Here is a 22,464-nt window from a genome sequence, read left to right as displayed (position 1 = left end):
GCAGCACTTTTTCTGTTGTAGACGCGTTCAAGCTGCCGCTGGACCAGCAAGAACAGCTTTGAACCGGTTTGGTCGCCGGCTGCAAAGCAGGATGCACAATGAAACACTGTTGATGCAGTGCGTTTTCTGGTGAAGGAACCCCTATAGTCAAGCTCAAAAAACAGAAAAGAGTGTGCGATGCCTTCATTTTTATTTGCTTTGTAGCGATAAGAGGTGTTTTTTTTTTTAACAAGGAAAACATCCTAACATGGAAAGTTCCCGCAGAGCGCGCAGTTAAGCAGGCGCCTGCAGCTGTATTTCTATATGCTGAGGTGAGTGCCGCATGTATTGTTTTTTAACAACGTTAAAAAACACGTCTTTTTGTAGTGAATTAAAGGAATATGGCTACAAAACGTCGTCACTTTTTTATTTTCACAAGTGTTGGTCAATGGCAGTGTTAGCGTATGGCTATATCCATAAACTGTAAGCAGCTTTTTTGGTTCCTATTTCCTTTACATTTATATTAAAGATGCCTTCTCTGGCTGAATTGTATTTACTGTAAACATGTAAATACATGCTTTGTAAACATACAGATCTGACATATATGAAGCTTCGCACTAACTTTCCCTTTTAGTGACGCAAAAAAAAGTGCGGTAGTTATGATCAGCGGTCTTGAAATCTTGGGTAAGAACAGAAGAGAATCCTCTTCGTTAATATCCATCTGAGCTGAGTTGTGTGGAAGAGGGAGGTTGAAGGTGAAGTGCTTTTTTTTTTTTTACTTTCTCCTCCTTCGAGGTGTGGTTAAAGAGAAAGGCTCAAAAGGGCCAGTTGACTCTGAGTAAGTTGCAGTCAGTCTGTGTTTAAGACCTCACACAGGTGGCCTACCTGTTTGGCCAGGCCAGGTGCCGCAACAGCCTTCCCCAGATTAAGGCTTGAAGTAAGTGGTTTTTGTAGGTCAGGTCTAAAAATATCATCCAGGGAGGAGCGCTCTTTTTTTTTTCTTTTTTCAATTTTGCTGTAAAAATTCAATTGTATTGTTTGTTTCTATGTTCTTACCAGGAACACCACCTCCACCGAAGCCATAACAGATCCCAGAGCGCAGCAATAACATCAGCATCATGGCTTCAAAAGTGCTCGATGGAGGCTGGGGATGGGCGATTGTTGTGGCTTCCTTCATGGCCCAGTTCCTTGCTTATGGATCACCCCAGTCTGTGGGTGTACTCTACCCTGAGTGGCTCCATACCTACCAGCAAGGCAAGGGCTTGACTGCCTGGGTGGGCTCCCTTGTGTCTGGAGTGGGACTAATAGCCAGTGAGTAACACACATTGTAATGGCATACTATACTTCAATATACTTTAATATACTTCATATTGGGGTAGAAGAAGTAAACTCAATAGCAGAGTTTTTTCAGTCCGAGGTTGATTTTCATTATCTGATGATTTATTGGTACGCAGTAAATTGATGTTAGCATAACATTTGGATATTTTTACTTGCTCTTAACAGTATCTTAACCTCTCAGAGTTAGAGAGGTTAAGGTATCATATGTGATTTGTGGCAAATGTAAAGCACTAAATCCTCACCTTTACACCTGTCTTCCTACAATTTCCTTCCCAGTTATATACCGTATGATGTCCCTCATAACAAATGAGACATAACACTTGCTCAAAGTCTGAAGGCTGACTTATATGTAAAGGGGCAATTGAACTAGAGTAAGAATATGCTATATTGGATGTACCCGTTTTTAATATAAAAATGTATTTATTTGAAGAATTAAGCCAGTAGCCAAAACCAGTATACTTGTTACTTTGTAATTTGTTGTAATTTATTCCTTTTTTCTTGCCCCCCCAAAAACATGACTTATTATAACAAATTTTAATATTCTTTATAGAAATTAATGTAATTTGTTAGAAAAAAATAACATTTTACTTTTACTTGGAGCAGATTTGATGTGATATAATGGAAGGGGATCACTTACTTCTTAATCTAACCAAAGACAAAGGAAAACAAAGATAAGATGAGGAAAAAATACAGATACTTTATACACCCTCATTAGCCTTTCAGTCATTTCTGAAAGATATCATATATACACTACAAAGTATGCTCCACAGCAGTTAAGCAAAAAAATCAGTGATATAGGCCTTGGTTGACATTGTTGTATAAACCAAAGAATATCTTCCAGTCTTGCTTCTTGCTGTCTTTTTCTAAGGAATGAGGTAAAAATCATGCCTGGATCTACCCTAAAGGGTAGCCAATCTCTGGACACATGTCCCAGCTGTCAGCCTGTTTCAGCACTGCAGTTTCTGCTGTACAATGGCCAAGTCTTCTCCTGCTTAGAGAAGCAATCGGCAAATTGTACATAAGTAAAGCAGTGTGAATGGGTATGGCAGAGTGAAAAAAATCACTGTGTCCTAAATTTCAGAATTGCTCTCAGTATAGTACATACAGTTTGTTGCTCTAAATATAAAAGGTGATTAAAAATACATGTGACACTGTTAAATATTAGCCAGGTAAAATTGCAATAAGGTTGGAATTAAATAAAACTTGAACTAAACTAAGTGATGAACTTTGTGAGAGATGTGAGAACGCTTCAGGCAGGTTGCCGGTTTAAACCTAATGTGATGTGTCAGTCATGCTTTGTGAGTGAGATGAGATTTCTGACCATTGCTTTTTTCTGCCTCTGTGTCTCTTTCTGCCATTGCTCCTTCAGGTCCTGTCTGCAGCGCCTGCGTGGACAACTTTGGCGCTCGCCCTGTGACCATCTTCAGTGGTGTAATGGTGGCTGGCGGCCTGATGCTCAGTGCCTTTGCTCCAAATATCGAGTTCCTTATCTTTTCCTATGGGATTGTGGTCGGTAAGGAAACAGTTTATAATCACACTGAATGACATCCTCTTGTGTGTTTTATACTATACTTGGCAAGGACACCTGAGATTTATTCACCTGACCGCCGTTAAGACAGTCGGCTATGGAGTTCAGTTTTGTCAGTGCGCAAAACGTTTTTTATGTTTCTTTGATCATTGACTAAGCTTGTTTTTTCTAACATATGAAAATCCTGTAACACATTATATAATCATTTGGAGCAAACAGGGGCACATGGCCTTGTTGAACTGTTTCGCACCATTAAATACTGATGATCAATTGGGTGTTAATGATTACCACTGGCACTGAGAATTAGTGGACAAGACATACAGTGGTGTGATGTAAGAGTTGTTTGATATTGCTTGTTGACAGAAAAACAACATTATAGGTTAGCCACATTCCAGTATGACCTTTTACTGCCTTTGTGGCCTCATCAGTATGCACTTGTGCTCAACACCACCTGTTATTACACCTCAAGTGACAGCCCCGCCATACTTAATCCTGCGTATCCATCGCAGGATTAAGTAATTCCTTTTGCGAGTCAGCGCTAGAGGTCAGAGGCCATGCATCTTTGAAAGCAGTCATTTATTTTTAGAGTGTTCCTTAGAATGCTGACTGTAGCTGTAAAAGCGATTTACTTTGTTTACTGCTCACCTTTGTTTTGCTAAGGATATCTGATGCACAGTGTCCTCTGAACTTAAGCCTTCATACTGCTTGTATAAAGCAGTGAGTTTAAGTTTACAGCAATATTGTTTAACTAAAATCTACAAAACATACTTTAAAAATTGTGATTAAAATGTAGTTGTTCTCTACGGATTAAGCAGTCGTATTCATGTGCCATTGCATCCCCATTCTTGTTTATTTTTCATGTTTTCCGTGACATTTGCGTTTTCTTCTTTCTCTTACCATAGGCCTGGGTTGTGGTCTGGTGTATGCAGCCACCTTGACAATCACCTGTCAGTATTTTGACAAGAGACGCGGCCTCGCCCTTGGCATTGTCACCACAGGTACTGCTGCCTTCCTCTGACCTGAGGGCTATGGGTGCAAGCCAGGTCTCCAAGCTCACTTCTTTCATGTTTGCACTGCTGGGAACCTTAGGAAGCTGAGGTAAACATCAGTAGAGTAGCAAAGTCAGAGTGGTCTGTGGGGTAGGGAAGAGGACTGATGACCAGCAACCAGATGTGGTTTGGCAGTCGAAACTGGTAAATAGTTGAACAAAATGTTGTGAAACTACTTGACATAGTTACATTTTAAAGATTATTAGTAACATCCAAGTCTTATTTTTAAAGTGAGTCTAGCAATGATTTAGAACTACAGAGCCATCTCAACACAGAGCCGTCGTTCTGGTTGTCAGTTACACTTTAAAGTTAGTGGATGATAAGGCGCAATGGCTTTAAGTTGTATCGATTGATGTGTTATTGTATTACTCATTCCATTTCTCCTTTTCTCACCCAGGCACAAGCGTTGGAGCATTCATCTACGCCACTGCTCAGAATGAGCTCATCATGTTGTATGGCTTGCATGGTTGCCTCCTTATCATTGGAGCTTTAGCACTAAACCTCATGGCTTGTGCTGGCTTCATGAGGCCCCTCAATATGCCTGGGTACTACCTCAAACAGAAGGCCGCCCTCGAGCGGAACACAGAAGAGCAGATTTTTGAAAAGCCCCAACTAGGAGACCTGAAGATGACTGCAGGTTCTACTACAGCTACTCCAGAGAAAACACTGGGTGTGAAGGAATTGCTCATTACCATTGATGCCAAGGACTTGGCCATTCAGACTACGAAGAAAAAAGGCAGCTCGTTTTCTGGGTTCGATATCATAAAAGTCATCAAAGACAAATGGCAGGCTTACTCCAAGTACATCCACTCCATGTCTGAGATCCTGCAGGACCAAGCGATGGTGGCTTTCTGTATCGGTGTTTTCATGTTTAGTTTAGGTGCATTCCCACCTGGGCTCTTCATTGAGGATGTGGCACAGAGTCAAGGACTCATTGAAGAAGTTAGTCTAATTCCTTTGGTATCAATAGGGGCCATTGCAGCTTGCGTAGGTAAACTAGGGCTAGGTATCCTGGTAGACATCAGGTGGATCAACAGCATCTATCTCTATGCCTTCACCATGTTTGCAGGAGGTGTGGCACTGCTTATTATTCCTCTCACTAACAGTTATATAGGACTGCAGATCCTGTCTGCCATTGTGGGTTTTGCCAATGGAAACTGGTCTCTCACCTCCTACATTACCACTAAGATTGTTGGCTTGGAAAAGCTGACACAAGCCCACGGCATCGTCATGTTCTTTGGAGGATTTGGGATCATACTTGGGCCCCCTGTTGTAGGTAAGTTGTAGGTAATTTCTAACAGTTGTAATTATTCTATTTTGTGCTAATATAAAAACCTGGTGTAGTTTTTAGAGATGTTTCAAAAATCCAAATCTTACAGGGAATTGAAAAAGGCCTGTTAACTTCAGGAAATGACTCACTGCTGTGTCTGCAAGCAAACCCTCTCTGCTCACAGTTTCTGTTTTTCTCATCACTTTCTAGGGTGGTTCTTTGACTGGACACAGTCATATGACCTGGCGTTCTACTTTAGTGGGAGCTTTGTGTTGCTGGGAGCATTCCTTCTCACTCTGCTCACCCTTCCCTGCTGTAACGGGAAGCACCCTGAGAATGACAAATCGGAGGTCATTTATACCAGCAGCTGTGACAAAGTTGCTTCAGTAGCCTGAGTCTGAACACCTTTCATAAGATTTCAGATATTATTCAGCAACTGTCTTTGAACTCCTAGAAGAATATTTTTGTTTTGACTGTACAGGGGTCACCCACTTATTTCTGCTGCCAGATTTTAATACACCAAAATTATTAAATAGAGGCCATTCCTCTGTGCTTGGCCCAGTTTCTCAGGTTAAATCACACACTGCAGATCTCTTTTGAAGATTTGACTCTGATGCCTGTGTTGACTTTTATTACTGCCTCATTTTACGAGGTAAACTGAACGACATTGTTCAAATTTGAAACACTGATATTCACTTTATTGTTAGACTGAAAAAAAAAGACAAGGTGCCATTCATAACGCTGGTAAAACAAATCTTTGTAAATTTGTTCTGTGTTATTTCAGCGTGATGACAAACATATAACTTTTTTTTTCATGATGACTTAACTATAATACTGTTATATCTTACCAAAGCATCTGTAATAGTCAGTACCTGTCAACACATAATGCCTGTTGGAACAATGATAAAGCCTTGGTTTTACATGATTTTTAAAGTGCATTCACTTAATTTATACACATACCTCTTTTTTCTGAATCAGACAGAAGTAGACGAAGTCATTCTGATTCAAAAATATGTAAGCACACCAAGGAGATCCCATTGTTTTTCCAAAAATAGCAGCATGTTGATTCTCTTTCTGGTGTGATTATTATGAACTCTGCTGGCATATTCGCCTGACCAGGCTGGTCCTTTTCATTTTCATGTTTTGTCTGTCTATGTTTATGTGTACATTCTGTCTGTCAGTGTTCACACAGGCATGTTTGTACATGAACACAGGTTGTGTGTTTGTATTATTTGACCTTGTTTTTTTGTGTTACAGCACGTTTGTCCTTTGTGCGTGTGCCATTTATATGCACAAATCAGCCATAGAGCTGTAAAAAATGTTTTTGCTTGATTTGATTAATGTCATCATAATTGTAATGACTACATTGCAATAGGCTTTTTTTGGTCACTTGAATGTTGGTGAATAGACCACTACAAATGTCCTTGATGTTTCGTAACAGTAAGTCTGGGACTAGGGTTTGCTTAATTTGCTTTTTATATTTGTAGAGGGTACTCATAGAACATGGGTTAGGTCCTGTTTATATAGATGAGACTGTAAAATTTGGCCCCTATTATTATTATTTTTTATTCCATTATTATACTATTTATGTTGTTTGTTTATGTCTTTATTTCTGTTCATTTAAACAGAATTTATAATTTAAAAGTGTCAATAAAAATATTCAGATTAGTGGTATTGAGTCTTTACATTTTTGTCGAAATAACTTTAATCCCCAGTACAAAGTAAACATATTCTTGGTCATGTTTTTCAGCATTTGCCTGGAACACTTTCGGTAAAAATAAATAATAACATAACAAAACATCTTGATATATATTTTTCCACTTAAGCTCTTCTACGAATAAAATGATCTGGTGGGAATTTGGGATACAATTCCGACACCGAGCATCTAACCTACAGTAAAGTAAGCTACAGCATCCTGGTCCTGAAGGGCTCGGCTTCGCTTTACCACACGTCACCATGGTTACACTTGTGTCACGTGACTAGCAACCTAAACAATATTTTCCAGGGGGGAGCTAACGTAACGGTGAGAAGAAGTACGCTAACTACTCCATTTTAACAACAGCATTCCCCATCCGTTGTACATCTCGCACACTGGGATGTGAGGGCCATGGCAGTAATTAGTCTTCGTACGTCGGGCTTTCAGATAGTTTCAGAGAGCGGATCATCATGTCGAGGAGGGAAAAACCTGTCTACATTTCAAAAAAGGAGAACTGCCCCGGTTCGCTGAGCTGAAAATGGGAGCGAGTGCTTCATTATCGCTCTGTGTAAGTTTCGCCTGAGGTCTAATTCCAGTTTTCGGTGTTCTCGACATTTTCGTTGTTAGTCCGAGAAACACTCGAAGTTCTATATATGTACCTCCACACAAAACTTCTTATAACCTGGAAACGTTTAGTTAATGGGGACCGATATATCTAAGTTAACGTTTATTCCTGGAGGTCTCGTTATATCGAGGAAAAATGGTATTTTCTCCCGAGAGACTGTGCAGTTTTAATGCTAAACAGCTAGCGTTTTCACAACATCACGGGTAACGAGTCCTAGTCAAACTACTCACAGGTAATGCAGCAGAGATGGGGAAGTTTTCAGGATGTCCGCAGGACCTGGCTAGTCTTAACCCTTTAAAGCCCAGCGTGTCGTATTTGATACATGTGTTTTTGTGAGTTTTTGAGACTTCTACATCATCAGCGTGACTTTTTTTAACCTTCAAAAAATGATATCAATTGCATGACACATTTTTAATGACGAAATTGCAAAAATATGGCTTATGTAGCAAATGTGATACAAATAAAAACTCATATGCAGATTAAAATTTGATATATTTTTATATATTTTGTCTAAAGGGTCAACAAACACTCCATTATCAAAAAATTAAAGATTCTGGTAGTTATTTCATGGTTCAGGTTTTAAAGGGTCAAAAGAGAAAAGAAAATACAGAGAGAAAACCCCCAACTGTGGTTATTGACTATAATAAAAAAAAGCTGCATTGTGTCTCCTCTTGTCATGCAGAGCGACGTGTCTTCAGTGAGAATCATGAGGCCCAGCGCCAAGATCAGTCCAGAGCCCTTCATTCCCACCCTGGTTACAGAGCCTGAAGAGGCACCCAGGTGTGTGTTTGGTGTTGCTTTGGAAACACTGAGAGAGGAAGGGCAGATGGTCTGCGGAATACCCCTTGTGTTAAGAGACATGGTGGATTACCTGGATAGGAATGGTAATTGCCCCCCCCCCCCCCCCGACACACACACACTTTTCAGTCTCACCTTGTTCCTCATTTCTTCCTTGCTTTTTCTTGCAACATCACATGAATGTGCACTTAACTAACTAACTCTCTTTCCTCATTGCAGGAATGCAGCATAGAGGTCTGTTCCGTCTGTGTGGGTCAGTGGTGCGAACCAGGCAGCTGAGGCAGCGGTGGGACAGTGGTGAGAGGGTTGACCTGGACCATGAGGCAGATGTCCCTACTGTAGCATCTCTACTAAAACTCTTCCTTCGGGAGCTCCCTGTTCCTCTCATTCCTGAGCCTCAGCGCAAACAGCTGGTTCTGTGCATAACAGGTAATGCCAATTAGGTGGCATCACATTTTATTAACTCTCTAAGGTAAAATATGGTTGCATTGAAATTGGCAGTATTAGTGTTAGTCCTGATGCAAGCAAGGCTGAGCTCAGTCAATATGTTAATGTACATCTTGATCCCATTTTAACACATCAAGCTTTCTTTAAAAAGCTGGAAAGGAAATTTGGCGTGGCTGAGAAGCTACCTGCTGCTATCAAGCCTCACTGAAGTATCCTTTTAAAATATTCTACAAAAAATGTTTCAATTTCACACAAAATTGGAGTATGACATACAAGGAAAGCATGTCCTATAAGTTTTTTTTTTCTTTAGTTTTTGTACCGTGACCTAAATTATACTGAAGCATGATAACAGATCCAAATATACAGCAGAGTAACTAGCGATGGAACTAATGTACCTGTACCAGATCAGTAGCCTGATCTTAAAAGTCAGCTTGGGAACACGTGAAAAAACATGAGCAGCTATGATGCCTTTAAATCCAGAGAAAACAGTTGCAAAAACCTCACCATTAAGTACCAAAAAATGTATATTTGCAAATGCACTTTGGAAACTTTATCTATAAACTGCTAGGTAAAACTATCTTAATCTATCTTATATTTATGTAGATTCATTCTGCTTTGTATCAGCACTTCAAGCTGTTGGTGGCTATTGTACTCTGAGTAAGAAATTAACTATTTACTCAGTAAAATGAAACCCTTGTTAACAGTGCCTATGTCAAAGAACTAGAGACACAAGTGATGTTTAAAAAAAACTATTCAGTGTGAATTCTCATGCAAATTTATATATGTTTATAAGATATAAACTCTGTCTGAAATGTACATGTTATTGTATTTTGTGTGTTTGTTTTTTTTAGGATACACAGATGAGGAGGAGATGAACCAAAGTCTGAGAGAAAAACTATCCCAAATCCCTGATGACAACCTCAATATTTTGTCTTACCTCATCTGCTTTCTATCCAGAGTGGCCACTCACAGCCAGTCAAACCACATGCCTGTGGAAAATCTGGCAACCATCTTTGGACCTTGTATGTTTCAGTAAGTTGCAGTTATTAATGCCACATTCAAATCCCCACCAAAGCTACAGCGTGACATGAACATTTAAGCAGAGAGTTTGGTGACTCAAACTGTATGTTCTGCCATGCCTAAAATTTTTGGTTTAACATTTAGTTTTGAAGAGGTTTGTGGTTCTAATTTCTCTTTATTTTCAAAAACACTGGCTTTTTGTCATGATGGCAACCTACAACATGTCAGCAGCAGTTCAGAAGCCTCAGTGGCTTTATGTGTCTTTTGCATGGAGCTGGGTTGGTCCCTTTAAGGAAATGGGTGTGAACTGGGGTTAATAATGCAGAGTATGTCACATAAAGATACAGACAGGGGTCATCAGGAGTTTGCCGGTTGTTTCTCCCTTCCTGTTTACAGAAGTCAGCCATCACTGTAAACAAGCACAAACTCTAGGGAGCAAAAGTGTAAAGTTAGACTTTTCTTGCTTGAGTTTTCATCACAATTATAATTGGTCAGCATCTTTTAAACAGTTCCTCCATCCTTTAAACTCTCAGTTTTGCCTTTTCCGCCCCCATTTTTTTGTAACAGTTAACATCATGTCGGTGGAATGTGGTGTTAGTCATAAAGTTCTGGATTTGTGGGGAAAATGTCTGGTGATTATAGGCAGAGTACAAAGAGTTGGTTAGGGGGTGTGGAGTTGGCAGCAGTGGTTTGGAAAAAAATACGGAGGCGGGTTTGAAATGGTTGGTAGTTCTGGAGAGCTGGAAAATGTTCGGTGCTACTTTGCTTCTGGTTTCACGGGAATTAGAAGAGCAACAAAAGACCTGAGGGGAGTGGATTGAATGAAAAACATTAGGTGATGGAAGACTGCAAAAAGACGTTCAAGATGTTTAAAAGTGAGCAAAGTACTTTGCTCAGAAAAGTAGCTTCTGGCTTTTAAACTCTGTCTTTTTGATTGTTCCTTGGTTTTGACTGACATGCATTATTATGAGCGCCTGCCACTTTAACTTTTATATATGTCATTTAAACCTGTTCCTTTCCTTGGAGGTGTCAGTTATGTAATGTGTCTGACACAGTTCTTCCGTGCTGACCTATCAGCCATGTGAACTTACATCTATTATTACATAGCCAAATTTTCACACTCACTTCATATGGGATGAACTTTTTGCTGTTGTGTACACTGAAGAAAAACAGAAATGTAGCTGTCAACAATAACACTGAAAAGAAATTGCAGCGTAATGTAAACATGTTAAAATGTTCTATTTTAGTCTAAAGTGGGGTTTCCACACTGTACTGGATTATCTGAAATGTAATTTAAGTAGATGTTTCCAATGCCAAAGTGAAATTTTATAGTTGTTTACTGATGTTGTTTTTGTCACTGGGAAATGTCAATGCTGGGTGCATAGAGCCCCTTTATGCACTCAATTTATCTCAGTTTACTGATGTATAAGCCTCTGTCCACTAGATGGGGCCCATTTCCAATATGTTTACAACATATAATGGAAGACATTTGCAATTTACAGTGCATTATACAGTATGTATTGCATTGTGATCTTGGTCCCTTTTCTCTTTTTTGTTTTCCAGCGTTGCAGAAGGACCCAGGATGCTGGAGGAGCAAAGTGTATGTAATGCCCTGTTGCTCCATCTCCTCAGGCATGCAAAGGCTCTCCTTCCAGCCCCAGCCAAGGACTCATTGGGCTTCTCAATTGCCTCAACCTCACCTCCTCCTCCTGTCCTCTCTGCTCTTTCACACTTTGAGGTGAATCCTGGTTTTTTTTTTTTAACTAGACGTATGCATCTATTTTGAATTAATGTCACAGCTCTTTCCATCAAATAAAGCAGTTTTACATGGTAGTGTTAGTTATTACCAGCCTTTTAGCTCATTATATTCAATGTGTGTTTGGAAGACGTTCTTTAATTTTACAGATATTTTTAATACATTTTGTGGGCCGTAGGCAGTAACATTATTCATCCGTTTTTATCATAACTGAAAGTGGGATTTATTGCCGCTCTATTACAGTAAAACGTTTGTTCTGACGTTTCAGCTGACTTGGAAGCAGTTAAAACTGCAGAATCTTGTGTAGTGAATGCAGAAGATTCCCTTATGGTTTGATGTCTGTCTCTAGTGGTGTGTTTGTGTGTTTACTGTTGATGTCCTTGCTAGGTCCGACCCAGCAGCTGTTACTCAGACCACAGCAGCGTCCACAGGTTTGGGGTTGAGAATGCCTCAGTGTCATCAACCAGTCCTGCTAACCAAACAGTACGGCTGCAGACTCACCTCAAAAGGTACTGTGACCTTGATAGTTAGATAGATAGATAGATAGATAGATAGATAGATAGATAGATAGATAGATAGATAGATAGATAGGACCTTTTGTGTTCACTTTAGGTCCTTTTAAGGTAAGAAACCTGTGGGCTTCAGAGCAGCACCTCCTTACAGTAACTTTGTCAACCAATATTTGTATTCTGTTACTTGTACAGCTTGACCCATTTGACCTTTCAGTCTAATGGACAGTAAAAATAGTACCACATTTATTTTCTCCCAGACAGAGTCTACGCATTTCTTTTTCAGTTGTGAATGTTTTTTGCTGCAAGCTTGTAAATGGAAGTTCTGTTTGAAGCACATTTTGTTCTTGACAATTTAGGCATAAATTGTATTAGCTGTTTACTCTGTGATGAGGCAAGGATGTTTTCAGATGACATCAGGCTCATGAAGACTAAATGAAAAATTCAATATTACATCAAGGTCACAGCCATGTGTCAGAGTGATCAGACTGTTCTTACACTACCAACTTGTGTCAATTTAAAAAGCAGACATCAGTAGCTGGGCAGCTGGAGTACGAGGCATGAAATGTACATCTTGTACGTGTCATTTTCAGGTTGGATGGAGAGGAGTTGGTAGCAAAGACCTCAGTCCATTTCCACAACTCATGTTGATGCACAAAAGTCATGCCTGTCTAGCCGTCGTTTGTTTGATTTGTTTTATTTACCTCAAGACATAATAAGGTGAACTTGTCTGAGATATTGGTTCATGCATTCATTTCAAGCAGATTAGACTCTACTCTGTTTGCTAAATTATTCAAATCATCACTAGGACACCTTTAGCTTGTTCAGAATGCAGCAGCCTCACTACTGCTAATTCACTTTATTGACTCACAGTTCAACACAGAATTAACTTTAAAATCGTTCTGTTAGTTCATAAAGGTCTCAGTGGTTTAGCCCCACCGCTAAATCGCTGACTTGCTGGGTGCCTATAACCCAGTTAGACCTCTCAAATCATCAGGTGTAGATCTTTTAACTGTTTCCAGAATTAGATCTAAGGGTTCTGAGGGTTTTAGTTACTCTGGTCAAGATCTTCAGAAAAAGCTGCCTGTTGACCTGAGGTCAGTTACAAATGTGCCTGCTTTCAAAATCAGACTCAAACCCTATTCTCACAGGTTACATCTAATAACTGTGTTGTTTTTATTGCCTTAAGACATTGTAGAGATACATAGTTTTGTTTATGTTTTTATCTTTTATGATAAGCACATGCAGTGAAATGTGCTACATAAATAAAATTGACACTGACATTGTATATAGAATGTAGATTTAATGTGGAGTTCTTATCTAAGAATTAACCACCCTGTGTTTATTCGTTATCTCATAATTTTATATAATCATCTACTGATTCAGAGCTGTAAGATCTGTCACCAACAAGCTTCGAGAAGATTGTCAAAGCTTCCAAGCCAGTTTTATGTGTTCTCGCTGCATCTGAGTGTTTGTTTAGCTCTAATAGGGCAAACAAATATCAATAATTTTTCATCAACAGCTTCCCACTCTCATCTGTTCTTCAGGCAGAAGATGTTGAATCATTCCAACTGTCTTTCTAGTTTAAATATATTGAAATTAAAGGTACACAGCATAATTATCTTTTTATTAGTTTAATTTCTGTAATTAAATAGGAGTCGGGTTAAATATCTACAATACAGTAACAAGAAGTGAAACTGTGTTTAGCTCATTTATTTGTTTCCTAACTTAAGAGTAACAGCACATTGTCTCCTCCATTTCTCCTCGTTTCAGAAAAGCCTAATTTTTGTTATGCATACACAAACAAGAAGGGATCATATTTATTTTTTTGCATCTGCACATGCTACACTGGTATCTGTCACTGGGAGAGAGGCCTGGCATTTGCATGCTGTGCTGTCTTGCCATGTGTTGACCTCTGTGCAGCCCTGCTCTAATTATATCTCCAAAGGGTTTAATTTCAAAACAGGTGTCCATTCTGACTTTTTCCAATTACATAAGATGATATTATAAACATACTGAATCATTCTAAGAAAAAGCATCGTATCTTTTTAGTCAGCGCATTGCAGTCATATTTTCCAGTCTTTCTTTAGTATCCATCCATTTTCTTCCGCTTATCCGAGGCCCAGTTGCAGGGACAGCAGCCTAAGGAGAGAAGCCCAGAGCTCACACAGGGACAGCTTGTCCGGGGGAGCACAAAGGGGTTCCCAGGCCAGCCGAGAGATATAATCTCTCCAGTGTGTCCTGGGTCTGCCCTTGGGCCTCCTTCCCATGGGACATGCCCAGAACAACTCATCCAGTAGGCACCCAGGAGATGTCAGATGCCTGAACCTCCTCAACTAGCTCCTTTCGATGTGGAGGTGTAGCGGCTCTACTCCAAGCCACTCCTGGATGGCCGAACTCCTCACCCTATCTCTAAGGGGGAGACCAGCCACCCTTCTGAGAAAGCTAATTTCCACCGCTTGTATCCACGATCTTGTTCTTTTGGTCACTACTCTAGCTCTTGACCATAGGTGAGGGTAGGGACGTAGACTGACTGGTAAATTGAGCGCGTTGCTTTTACGCTTAGCTCTCTCTTCACCACGTTGGACCAGTACAGAATTTACATCACTTCAGCCACAGCACCAATTCATCCTTCGATCTCCTGCTCCCCTCTCCCCTTTACTCATGAACAAGGCCCCGAGATACTTAAACTCTTCCACTTGGGGTAGTAACTCGTCCCTGACCTGGAGGGGGCACTCCATCCTTTTCCAGCTGACGACCATGGCCTAGTTGGAGCACACCCTCTGGTCCCCCTTCTTAAAGATGGGAACCATCTTACCACAGTAAGTGTGCACTTATCGACATCCCTGTGTTTGAACACAGTGTGGATAAACTGTGGTTTGCACAGAAGTTCAATAACAGAATACCGCTTGGGTTTAGATCTGGTAGGCTGTTCCTCCCAATAATGACCCCTCCAGGTTTTAATGTCATTGCCCACATGACCATTTAAGTCTCCTAGCGTGGCGATGGAGTCCCCATGTGGGGTGCACTCAAGCGTCCGACCCAGGGACTCCAAGAAGGCCGGGTACTCTAAACTGTCATTCAGCACATAAGATAGCATCGACCCAACAGACCATCTCAAAGCGCACCGGGGGAGCTGCCAGAGGCCCGACCTGATGGCACAGGGGAAAAACCCTCTCATCTACTGGGAAAAACTCCAACGTACAGGCAGCAAGCTGAGGGGAAAATAAAATTCCCACCCGAGCAGGTCCTTGCAGGTCACCCATTTCATAGATAAGGAGCTCTCATTTTCAGGTTCAAGTTTCAAGTTTTTTTGTGTAATATGATTCTTATTGGCCAATGAATTATCTTCCTTATTGAGTCATGTTTTTATTTTTTTTGTTAAATATTTATTGTATAATTGATGTGTTTAGGCATCATTTGCCACCTTGTATCTATTTTTGTTAGTTTGTGTCGCCTTTCAGCTCTTAGCCTCTCTGGCTTACTTCCACCCACTGCTGTGCCAGAACTGGCACTGCTGACCCTGAATATGACCAAGTGTTTCTGTCTGGGAGCTCAAATATCTGTCTGTGCACAGCTGAATGCTGAAGTGTGTTTGTGTGCATGCATTCTTGTTTGTGTGTATGAGCCTGGGTACCCATAATGGGTCAGTTCTCTGGCTCTGGGCGCTACTTTTCATCATTAAGCACCCATCATCTGTGCTCTCTTTTCTTTATGCCTTTGACTTTCTCCATCCACCCAAAGCAGCAAACTGTTTACTGTCATAGGTAAACTGCATAATGTTGTAAGTTAATCGGCTTTGGCAGAATATGTTTTCTTGTCTCATCTGCTTCAGCATCAGGGACAACAACCATGGATCTACAGTCTTCTGCAAGTGAGTGAGTTCATGCAAGGTAGCTTTAGACCCAGTGGACAGATGTATTTGCTTTGCAGCAGGGATCAATCATCCATAAAAAGGTTATGAGGGTGCTGGTATCACTCAAAACAGAAGTCTAGTCACAGATAACCTGACTAATTTGTGTGTTTTAGGGTTTTGTTAACATTATTTGGTGATTTGGTGTTGTCTGCAGTTTTCTGATAACTGTTGTTGCTGCTGTTCACTAGCTTCTGTTAATATAGTGGATGTTTAAAAAAGGGAAACATGAAGCATAATTCATTTTGGTAAATCAGTTGTGCTTGTTTTTGCTGAGGGCAGCTCATCTGAGTTTTATGAGACATGTCGTGGCGTAACATTAGATCAAGCACTGCTGATTCAGACCTCCTGGATGTTTTCCTGCAGAGATGAGCAATTTTAACTCCTCTTAGCCCTGTGATAATGCACTTACAAGTTTGTTTTTTCGATTTTACTCCTGTGGATGCAAAATGATCTACTTTAGTTTATTTTTCCTTGATTTAACAATGTGTTTTATTTTATTTAGTACCCTACTGGTTTATTTAACATTTGTATTTGTTCTTTGCTGTCTTTAAGTGTGTTAAAGAGTCCCTGCATTTTAATGTGCTGTACTGAAAATTGTCACATTGTTAATATATCTTTTACTGTTGCCTAGATAAGAAATGAACCATGAGGAAAATTATTAAAAGTTGCCTTCCTGTAAAAATGCCTGCTATAAATTTAGTTATTCCTTCCCTACGGGAACCTTTGCATTGTGTTTTTTTTAGCTAGACCATTTGTTCTTCTACAGTGGATTGTTCTGTTAGCACCATTTTAGATGAAAATGTTCACCAAGCCTTTGGTAAAAAATTCAGTATTTTAACTTCATCAAGGTTTCTAGCTCCAAAATATCTGCTCTCGTTGCTTCTTCATGAAATCATTACTTAAAATGTATTAACACTTTAAATAGGGTGCCTCATTAGAAAGTGTTTTCTGTCTCGCCTCATCTTCTCTTCATGTGCACTCTTCTCTCGGTCTCTGCATAGTACTGACACACCGGTGCAGGGCTGTGAAAACAGCTTTGACGTCAGCACTGACATTCAGAAGCTGATTGCAGACCAGGAGGTTCTGGAGGAGAGCAGTGAAAGTGTGGAGGCAGGCGGTGTGCTCTCCTGCCCCACTGACCCAGGGCCAGGGCAACATCCACCGAACAGACCATCTCAAAGCACACAGGGGGAGCTGCCAGAGATGGAGTGTACCACCCTGGGGTGAGTATATTTCCTACATGTCTACCCTTTTTCTACCCAAAGATTATGGTGCTTATATAGCACTCTTCTACTCTAACTTTAACTGAGGATTCAAAGCGCTTTTTACAGGCCACATTCACCACATTTATTCATTCAGAGCCACAACAAAGTGCATTCTGATTAATGTATCAAGGGCAATTTGGGGTTCAGTATCTTGCCTGAGAACTATTTGACAAGGTCACATCAATGTTATGCCTGGTCATATTATCACAAGAAGATAAAAAAAGATATTTAGTTTCTCCCATCAGCCATTTTTCTTTATCAACAGAACCTTATCACAGGTGGAGGTGTCCTCCATAGCAAAGAAAGAAGACAAGTATGAAGTAGACATGGTCAAAGATGGGAAGGTCCTTTCCTCATCTCTCAATGATGACTGTTTTGCGGTGTGTATTGGGGTTTTTTCACATTTTATCATAAGTTTGTTTTATTTCTCCTTTTTTATTGATTTCTACTGTTTAGTAACAGCATTATAAAAAATATAGCAGCTCACTAGGTGTCTATAACGTTGCATGACTTGGACTAAACTGCATTTCAGGCTTCGGCAGACACAGGACACCTGTCATCTATTTCAGAGAATAAAACACAGCGCGATGCCCAAACACCGAAACAGCCCACAGAGAGGTGAGAGGAAGGTTTCTTCATGCAGATAACACAAGATGATGTTTTGTTCCAGCTGTGTTATTCATTTATTTATTTCTTTGCTTTGTATGCTTTATAGCCCTGTTTGTTTATGGGGCATTGCAGATAGCGAAAACATTTAATTCAAAGTGAAACTGCAAATTTCAGACTCCTCCCAATTGAATTTGAAAAATTATTCCAAAAATCAAAGAGAATTGGGATTTATATTAGTAGCCTTTGTATGATCGTTAATGTTACCTGATTCATATGGATTCTATAATGGTTTTTTCCCCTTTGTACTGCTGCTTGGTTCATCTTAGTTCAGCTCATCTCCAAGCCCTGCAGTCAGTTTAGAAATGGGTTATGGGAACAGTGTCCTGCTCACAGTCATGGTTTTGATATGATTCCAGTCTAAATAACAGTGACACGCCACAGGGGCTCACGTGGAACAGACCGTCTAGCTGGATGTGACTGACCTACAATAGTGGCAAGCTGAATTTTTGTTTACAGATAGGTCATTGCTGTTATGTCCCACTGATGTCAGACATGAATAAGCCATGGCCCTAATGGCATTGCCAGCTAACCCTCTGGCCACAGAGCAGCAGTCCTATTTGTGAGCAGATCTGTATTGATTATAACAGACAAAGCATTAAATTCTAGTCGTCGGTGGCCATGTATTTATTTCATGTATTTATCTCAGTTGTATTTGCCTTTTGTTGACAGAATTTTCTTTTGCAGCGTCTCTTTCACCTCCAAGACAGAAGACAAAACCACAGTGTCTGAATGGAAGGTAAATATGGCTCTTTAAACATTATAGCTACCCTCTCCAAATAATTTCCACATTCTCCTTTAAACTCTTTTTTTACACCAGCACGACTGTTCTGTGACAGCTAGGCCAGTTTGCACACAAGTGAATATATTTATAATGCACGTTTAGAACATCCGGAGTGATGCTATCTGTTAAAATCTGTTAAGATTTTTGATTACAAAGTCATCTTAACTTTTTTCATGGAAACTATTCAAAATATGAATGAAATAAGTCTGTGAGGTGATCAAAAATAACAGGAGAGCTATTTTTTATGTCTCTATTATGTATCATCATAATTTAAAATTTTCCACATCGGTAAGTGTGTGGTTGCCCACATTGATATGTGTCAGTAAGTAGGCTTTGGGAAGGGGATATTACCACTGGTTAAGCTCTTTGTTCCTTCAGAGGGGAAAAGGAGGAGGAGGAGGATGCAATGGTTCTCCTGACAGGCATCATGATTGCAGAGGGAGAAACACAAGAAATGACGCAAGTTCTCCTCCCTCATGGTCTTTATAGATACATAAGTCAACACTATTTATGTCACCAGGATGAGTGATGCTGCAATCGATTGTGCTTGTGTGTATGTATGTGGAAGAGGATGTATGTATGTATATATATATATATATATGTGTATATGTATATGTATATATATATATATGTATGTATTTAATATATACATAGGAGCAAGGTTTCGTGACTGTGGGTGCTCTGGTTTAGTAATGATAGCCTCACTTCTTCCCCTCCCTTACATCCTTCCACCTCCTCTGTGACGCACAAAGCCTTGTATTTTATTTTATTTTTTAAATTTTGTTTTATGAATTAACAACCAAGGAGGCGTAGAAATAAGAAGCCAATCCGGTATCTGCTGCTGTTAATGACATTGATGATGGGGGTGTTTTTTTGTTTTGGTGCAGTTACAAATCTATTATTTTTTTCACTCTGCATATCAGCATCAGAATTCACTGCGTATGCACCCACTTGCACACACTCACCGAGGCAAACGGCTTCGTGACTCCCCGCAGCTCCATTAAACAGACTCCTTGCTTCGGCTTGACGTTGCTGTGGAAACACCTCGTCATATATTGAACCTCTCTCTTTTCCTGCACACACGCCCCCACATCGCACGCAATGACTGAAGAGGTATTCCTGCCACCCCTATTCTTCCGCGCATGATGAATAATCCATGTGGAGGCAGATCAGCAGCAGAAGTGTTGGGAATGCCGGTTTGAAGGAAAACCATGTGGATTTAGGGATGTGATATCTCTTCTGGGGGCTTGCTATATTCTCATACACTGCCCACAAACAGGCAGTGATCCCAGGTCATCTGGGAATCACGGTGACACAGTTAATGGAATTACTGTGTATTGCTCATCAGAGATCCCACGCTGTATGCTGGTGCATATTAGGAATCTGACTCAGTGACTGACAAAGGGATTCGTATCTTGCTGGTTGACTGGTGACCAACTTGTAGTTGCTCACAGAGCTGAGGGGGGCGACCGCAGTCGGAATTAGATTTTTTTTTCTTCTCTTAAATGTGTTGCTTGTAGCGATCATTTGCAACTGCAAGGAAATCTAAAGACTTATGTTCTATTCCTCGTACGTCAAACAAGCAGCCTGCTTATAAAGCTGTAATCTGCGTTTTGACTCATACCTTTTTTAGGAGGACGACAAAACCACTTTTCTAAACTCATCTTGCAAATCTTTACCGAGCCACACTCTGGACCAGAAGAGAGTGAAGAGATTTTTAAAGGACTGCTCGAGATTCCTGAGCATGATGTGAAACGCTGCTTTCTCTCTGTCCTGTCCTACCTGCATCCTTGAAGCTATGTTTTGCTTCTGCTTCCAGAGCCCCTCTCTAAAGCTGCAAGCCCTGGAGGCTGACTTGGGACCTCCCTTAGCTTCAGGAGACCCCGAACCTCAGGATAACTTACCTGCTCAGCAACAGCCTCTGTCTAATGAATCGCAAAGGCTGAATTTGACCCACCACCTGCCATTAGCACCTCCTCAGGAACAGCAGACAGTCGACTCATCACCGCCTGGTAAGACAAGAACAATGACGATGCTGTTACAATGAAATAGTAATAATGATTTTTTAGCTTCCAGTATAAACACTGCACTGGCACTGAAGAGCAAAGAGGACATGATTTGTAAACATTAAAAAAAAAACCTATAAAGTTTCAGCTTTGTGAGAAAATGGGTTTTATTTTATATCTACTAAACTTGTATCTCTACCTATGGTATATAATTCAGTCTCAGTTTTCTTTCATTTATTTTGCTCATTAAAGCTGTTGTAATGTTGCTGTCAATAATTGTTGGCCACAAAGTATGAGCTTGATTATTTAGAGCTGGGTGTATCTTTCCTTGGTAAGTTAGGTAACTAAGGTAATATTGTTGCATCACTCTACAGCTGCTGGTGTCTGTGGTTTTTTATTTATATTATTTTCATCCTTTTGTTCTGGCTAAACATTGTTAAAAACATGTATTTATTTTCTTTTAGCATAAAGATTATAACAGCTACATGAATAATCTTGTTTTACTGATTTGTCACAAACAGACAAATTAAGATTTTGCAAATTAAGATAGTATTTTAGCGTAGCTTTAATTTTAATAAAACATAAAATTATCATTTTACTTCACCCTTGCTCTCTCCTACAGCACACACCCCGTCCCCGCAGCTGTCAGATTCCAATCCTGTCCATTCCACTTCCGCTTATTCAGAGGAACTTTCTGGAGAGGATACACTACCGAGCCCATCAGGCCCTCACGCCAGCCCACTCCTTTCCCGTTTTACGATGACTGACTGTCCAGTTCCCTCGCCACGTTGCCCCAACCTCAGCCACAGCCAACGCTACAATCTAGACCCCGACACAGCTCCATCTCCACCCTGCTCACAGCACATACGCATGTAAGACAACTTCCTTGCCACTGAAATTTGTAGCTCATAAATGGAATCCTCTCATGTTATGCTCTTGCTGTAGGTTAAAAATGAAAAGCAATTTGGAAATGTTTTTTATTATTCACAATTAATGCTAATACCTTACAAAATCATACTGGCTGTTATATTTTGTGATATTTAACTACACCCTTTGAGTCCTTATTGCACGGACCAATGTGCAGATGTAGAGTTAAATTGGACATATGTTCTTCTTGTCTCAAGGGCTCGCTGCAGCGTCCATGCAGAGCGAGGCGAGGGCACCGTGTCCATCTCAGCTCTCAACAGGCACATCCACACGCTGAGGAAGAGGATCAGGCATTTTGAGGAGTGTTTTGAACAGGAGAAGCATTATAAGGTTAGGCAGTGAATCAGGCTTCATCAGCGTGCTGTAAAGATATTTAAGTTCTAAACTGTTGCTGCTAAGGATGAATTACTCCCTCTGCTGGAACATTGGTAACATAATGGTTTGTTAGACAATGAGGAATAAGCTGGTGATAATGATTACTTTGAAAAAACACTTACTTGGTATCCAGTGCAACAGACTGGCCACTGTTAGGTGAGATATATTTTTCTTTTTTTTTTCCAGCCAGCACACAACGACAAGACAGCACATCCAGAGGTGGCCAGACTGATGAAGGAGCTCATCAGGTGTCGCAAGCAGCTTAAAGGTCAGTTATATAACCAAAAACATTCTCAAGTAAATTATTTAATAACTGCAGCGGGGAAAGAAGTTTTGTAAGTGGTTTGAAGACTGAGTTGAAAGTATGTACCTGTAAGCTAAAAAACATATTTTGAAATGTTACATATACCATGAATGTAAATGTCAGTAATGTAGGAGATTTTAAAATGGTAGCAGAGAAATTGCTATCATTAAAGTATTTTTCTATCATATTACATTCCTCTGAAACTC

The 22,464-nt window shown here is 40.2% G+C and overlaps 2 protein-coding genes across 7 annotated transcripts in view; both read left to right on the top strand.

The window, feature by feature from the left end:
- Positions 1 to 94: 94 nt before the first annotated feature.
- Positions 95 to 6,838, top strand: LOC100708848 (monocarboxylate transporter 9). Of its 2 annotated transcripts, none has more exons than XM_003438404.5 (6): positions 95 to 311; positions 1,039 to 1,290; positions 2,687 to 2,830; positions 3,748 to 3,843; positions 4,292 to 5,170; positions 5,375 to 6,838. In XM_003438404.5, the coding sequence occupies exons 2-6, from the start codon at positions 1,098 to 1,100 to the stop codon at positions 5,557 to 5,559; spliced, it is 1,497 nt and encodes a 498-aa protein (XP_003438452.1). In that variant the 5' UTR covers positions 95 to 311; positions 1,039 to 1,097; the 3' UTR covers positions 5,560 to 6,838. The 2 variants fall into 2 exon arrangements, with proteins under 2 accessions (XP_003438452.1, XP_005474323.1); XM_005474266.4 differs by lacking the exon at positions 95 to 311 and adding an exon at positions 763 to 916.
- Positions 6,839 to 7,134: 296 nt separating this feature from the next.
- LOC100709120 (protein FAM13A) overlaps positions 7,135 to 22,464 on the top strand; it is a 17,435-nt gene continuing 2,105 nt past the window's right edge. The window contains exons 1-16 of one of the 5 annotated variants that reach the window (XM_025897553.1): positions 7,135 to 7,428; positions 8,168 to 8,369; positions 8,503 to 8,712; positions 9,582 to 9,762; positions 11,314 to 11,488; positions 11,894 to 12,015; positions 15,851 to 15,889; positions 16,933 to 17,154; positions 17,462 to 17,576; positions 17,729 to 17,814; positions 18,535 to 18,601; positions 19,025 to 19,105; positions 20,466 to 20,658; positions 21,275 to 21,524; positions 21,777 to 21,909; positions 22,141 to 22,222. In XM_025897553.1, coding sequence (XP_025753338.1) covers positions 7,399 to 7,428; positions 8,168 to 8,369; positions 8,503 to 8,712; positions 9,582 to 9,762; positions 11,314 to 11,488; positions 11,894 to 12,015; positions 15,851 to 15,889; positions 16,933 to 17,154; positions 17,462 to 17,576; positions 17,729 to 17,814; positions 18,535 to 18,601; positions 19,025 to 19,105; positions 20,466 to 20,658; positions 21,275 to 21,524; positions 21,777 to 21,909; positions 22,141 to 22,222 — 2,188 coding nt within the window. In that variant the 5' untranslated portion in view covers positions 7,135 to 7,398. The remainder of the gene's footprint in view (positions 7,429 to 8,167; positions 8,370 to 8,502; positions 8,713 to 9,581; positions 9,763 to 11,313; positions 11,489 to 11,893; positions 12,016 to 15,850; positions 15,890 to 16,932; positions 17,155 to 17,461; positions 17,577 to 17,728; positions 17,815 to 18,534; positions 18,602 to 19,024; positions 19,106 to 20,465; positions 20,659 to 21,274; positions 21,525 to 21,776; positions 21,910 to 22,140; positions 22,223 to 22,464) is intronic. The other 4 variants (XM_025897554.1, XM_025897555.1, XM_025897556.1 and 1 more) reach the window with 4 other exon arrangements.

Source organism: Oreochromis niloticus, linkage group LG13, assembly GCF_001858045.2.
Source record: "Oreochromis niloticus isolate F11D_XX linkage group LG13, O_niloticus_UMD_NMBU, whole genome shotgun sequence".
Lineage (NCBI taxonomy): Eukaryota > Metazoa > Chordata > Actinopteri > Cichliformes > Cichlidae > Oreochromis > Oreochromis niloticus.
Note: the sequence above shows the minus strand (reverse complement) of the source record. Positions and strands in the feature narration are given on the sequence as shown.

What these genes read in the sequence shown, in the direction of transcription:
- LOC100708848 (XM_003438404.5), top strand. Translation starts at nt 1,098, where the DNA reads ATGGCTTCAAAAGTGCTCGATGGAGGCTGGGGATGGGCGATTGTTGTG. An exon ending in TGGAGTGGGACTAATAGCCA is followed by an intron (nt 1,291 to 2,686) that starts GTGAGTAACACA and finishes TTGCTCCTTCAG; the next exon opens with GTCCTGTCTGCAGCGCCTGC. An exon ending in ACTTGGGCCCCCTGTTGTAG is followed by an intron (nt 5,171 to 5,374) that starts GTAAGTTGTAGG and finishes ATCACTTTCTAG; the next exon opens with GGTGGTTCTTTGACTGGACA.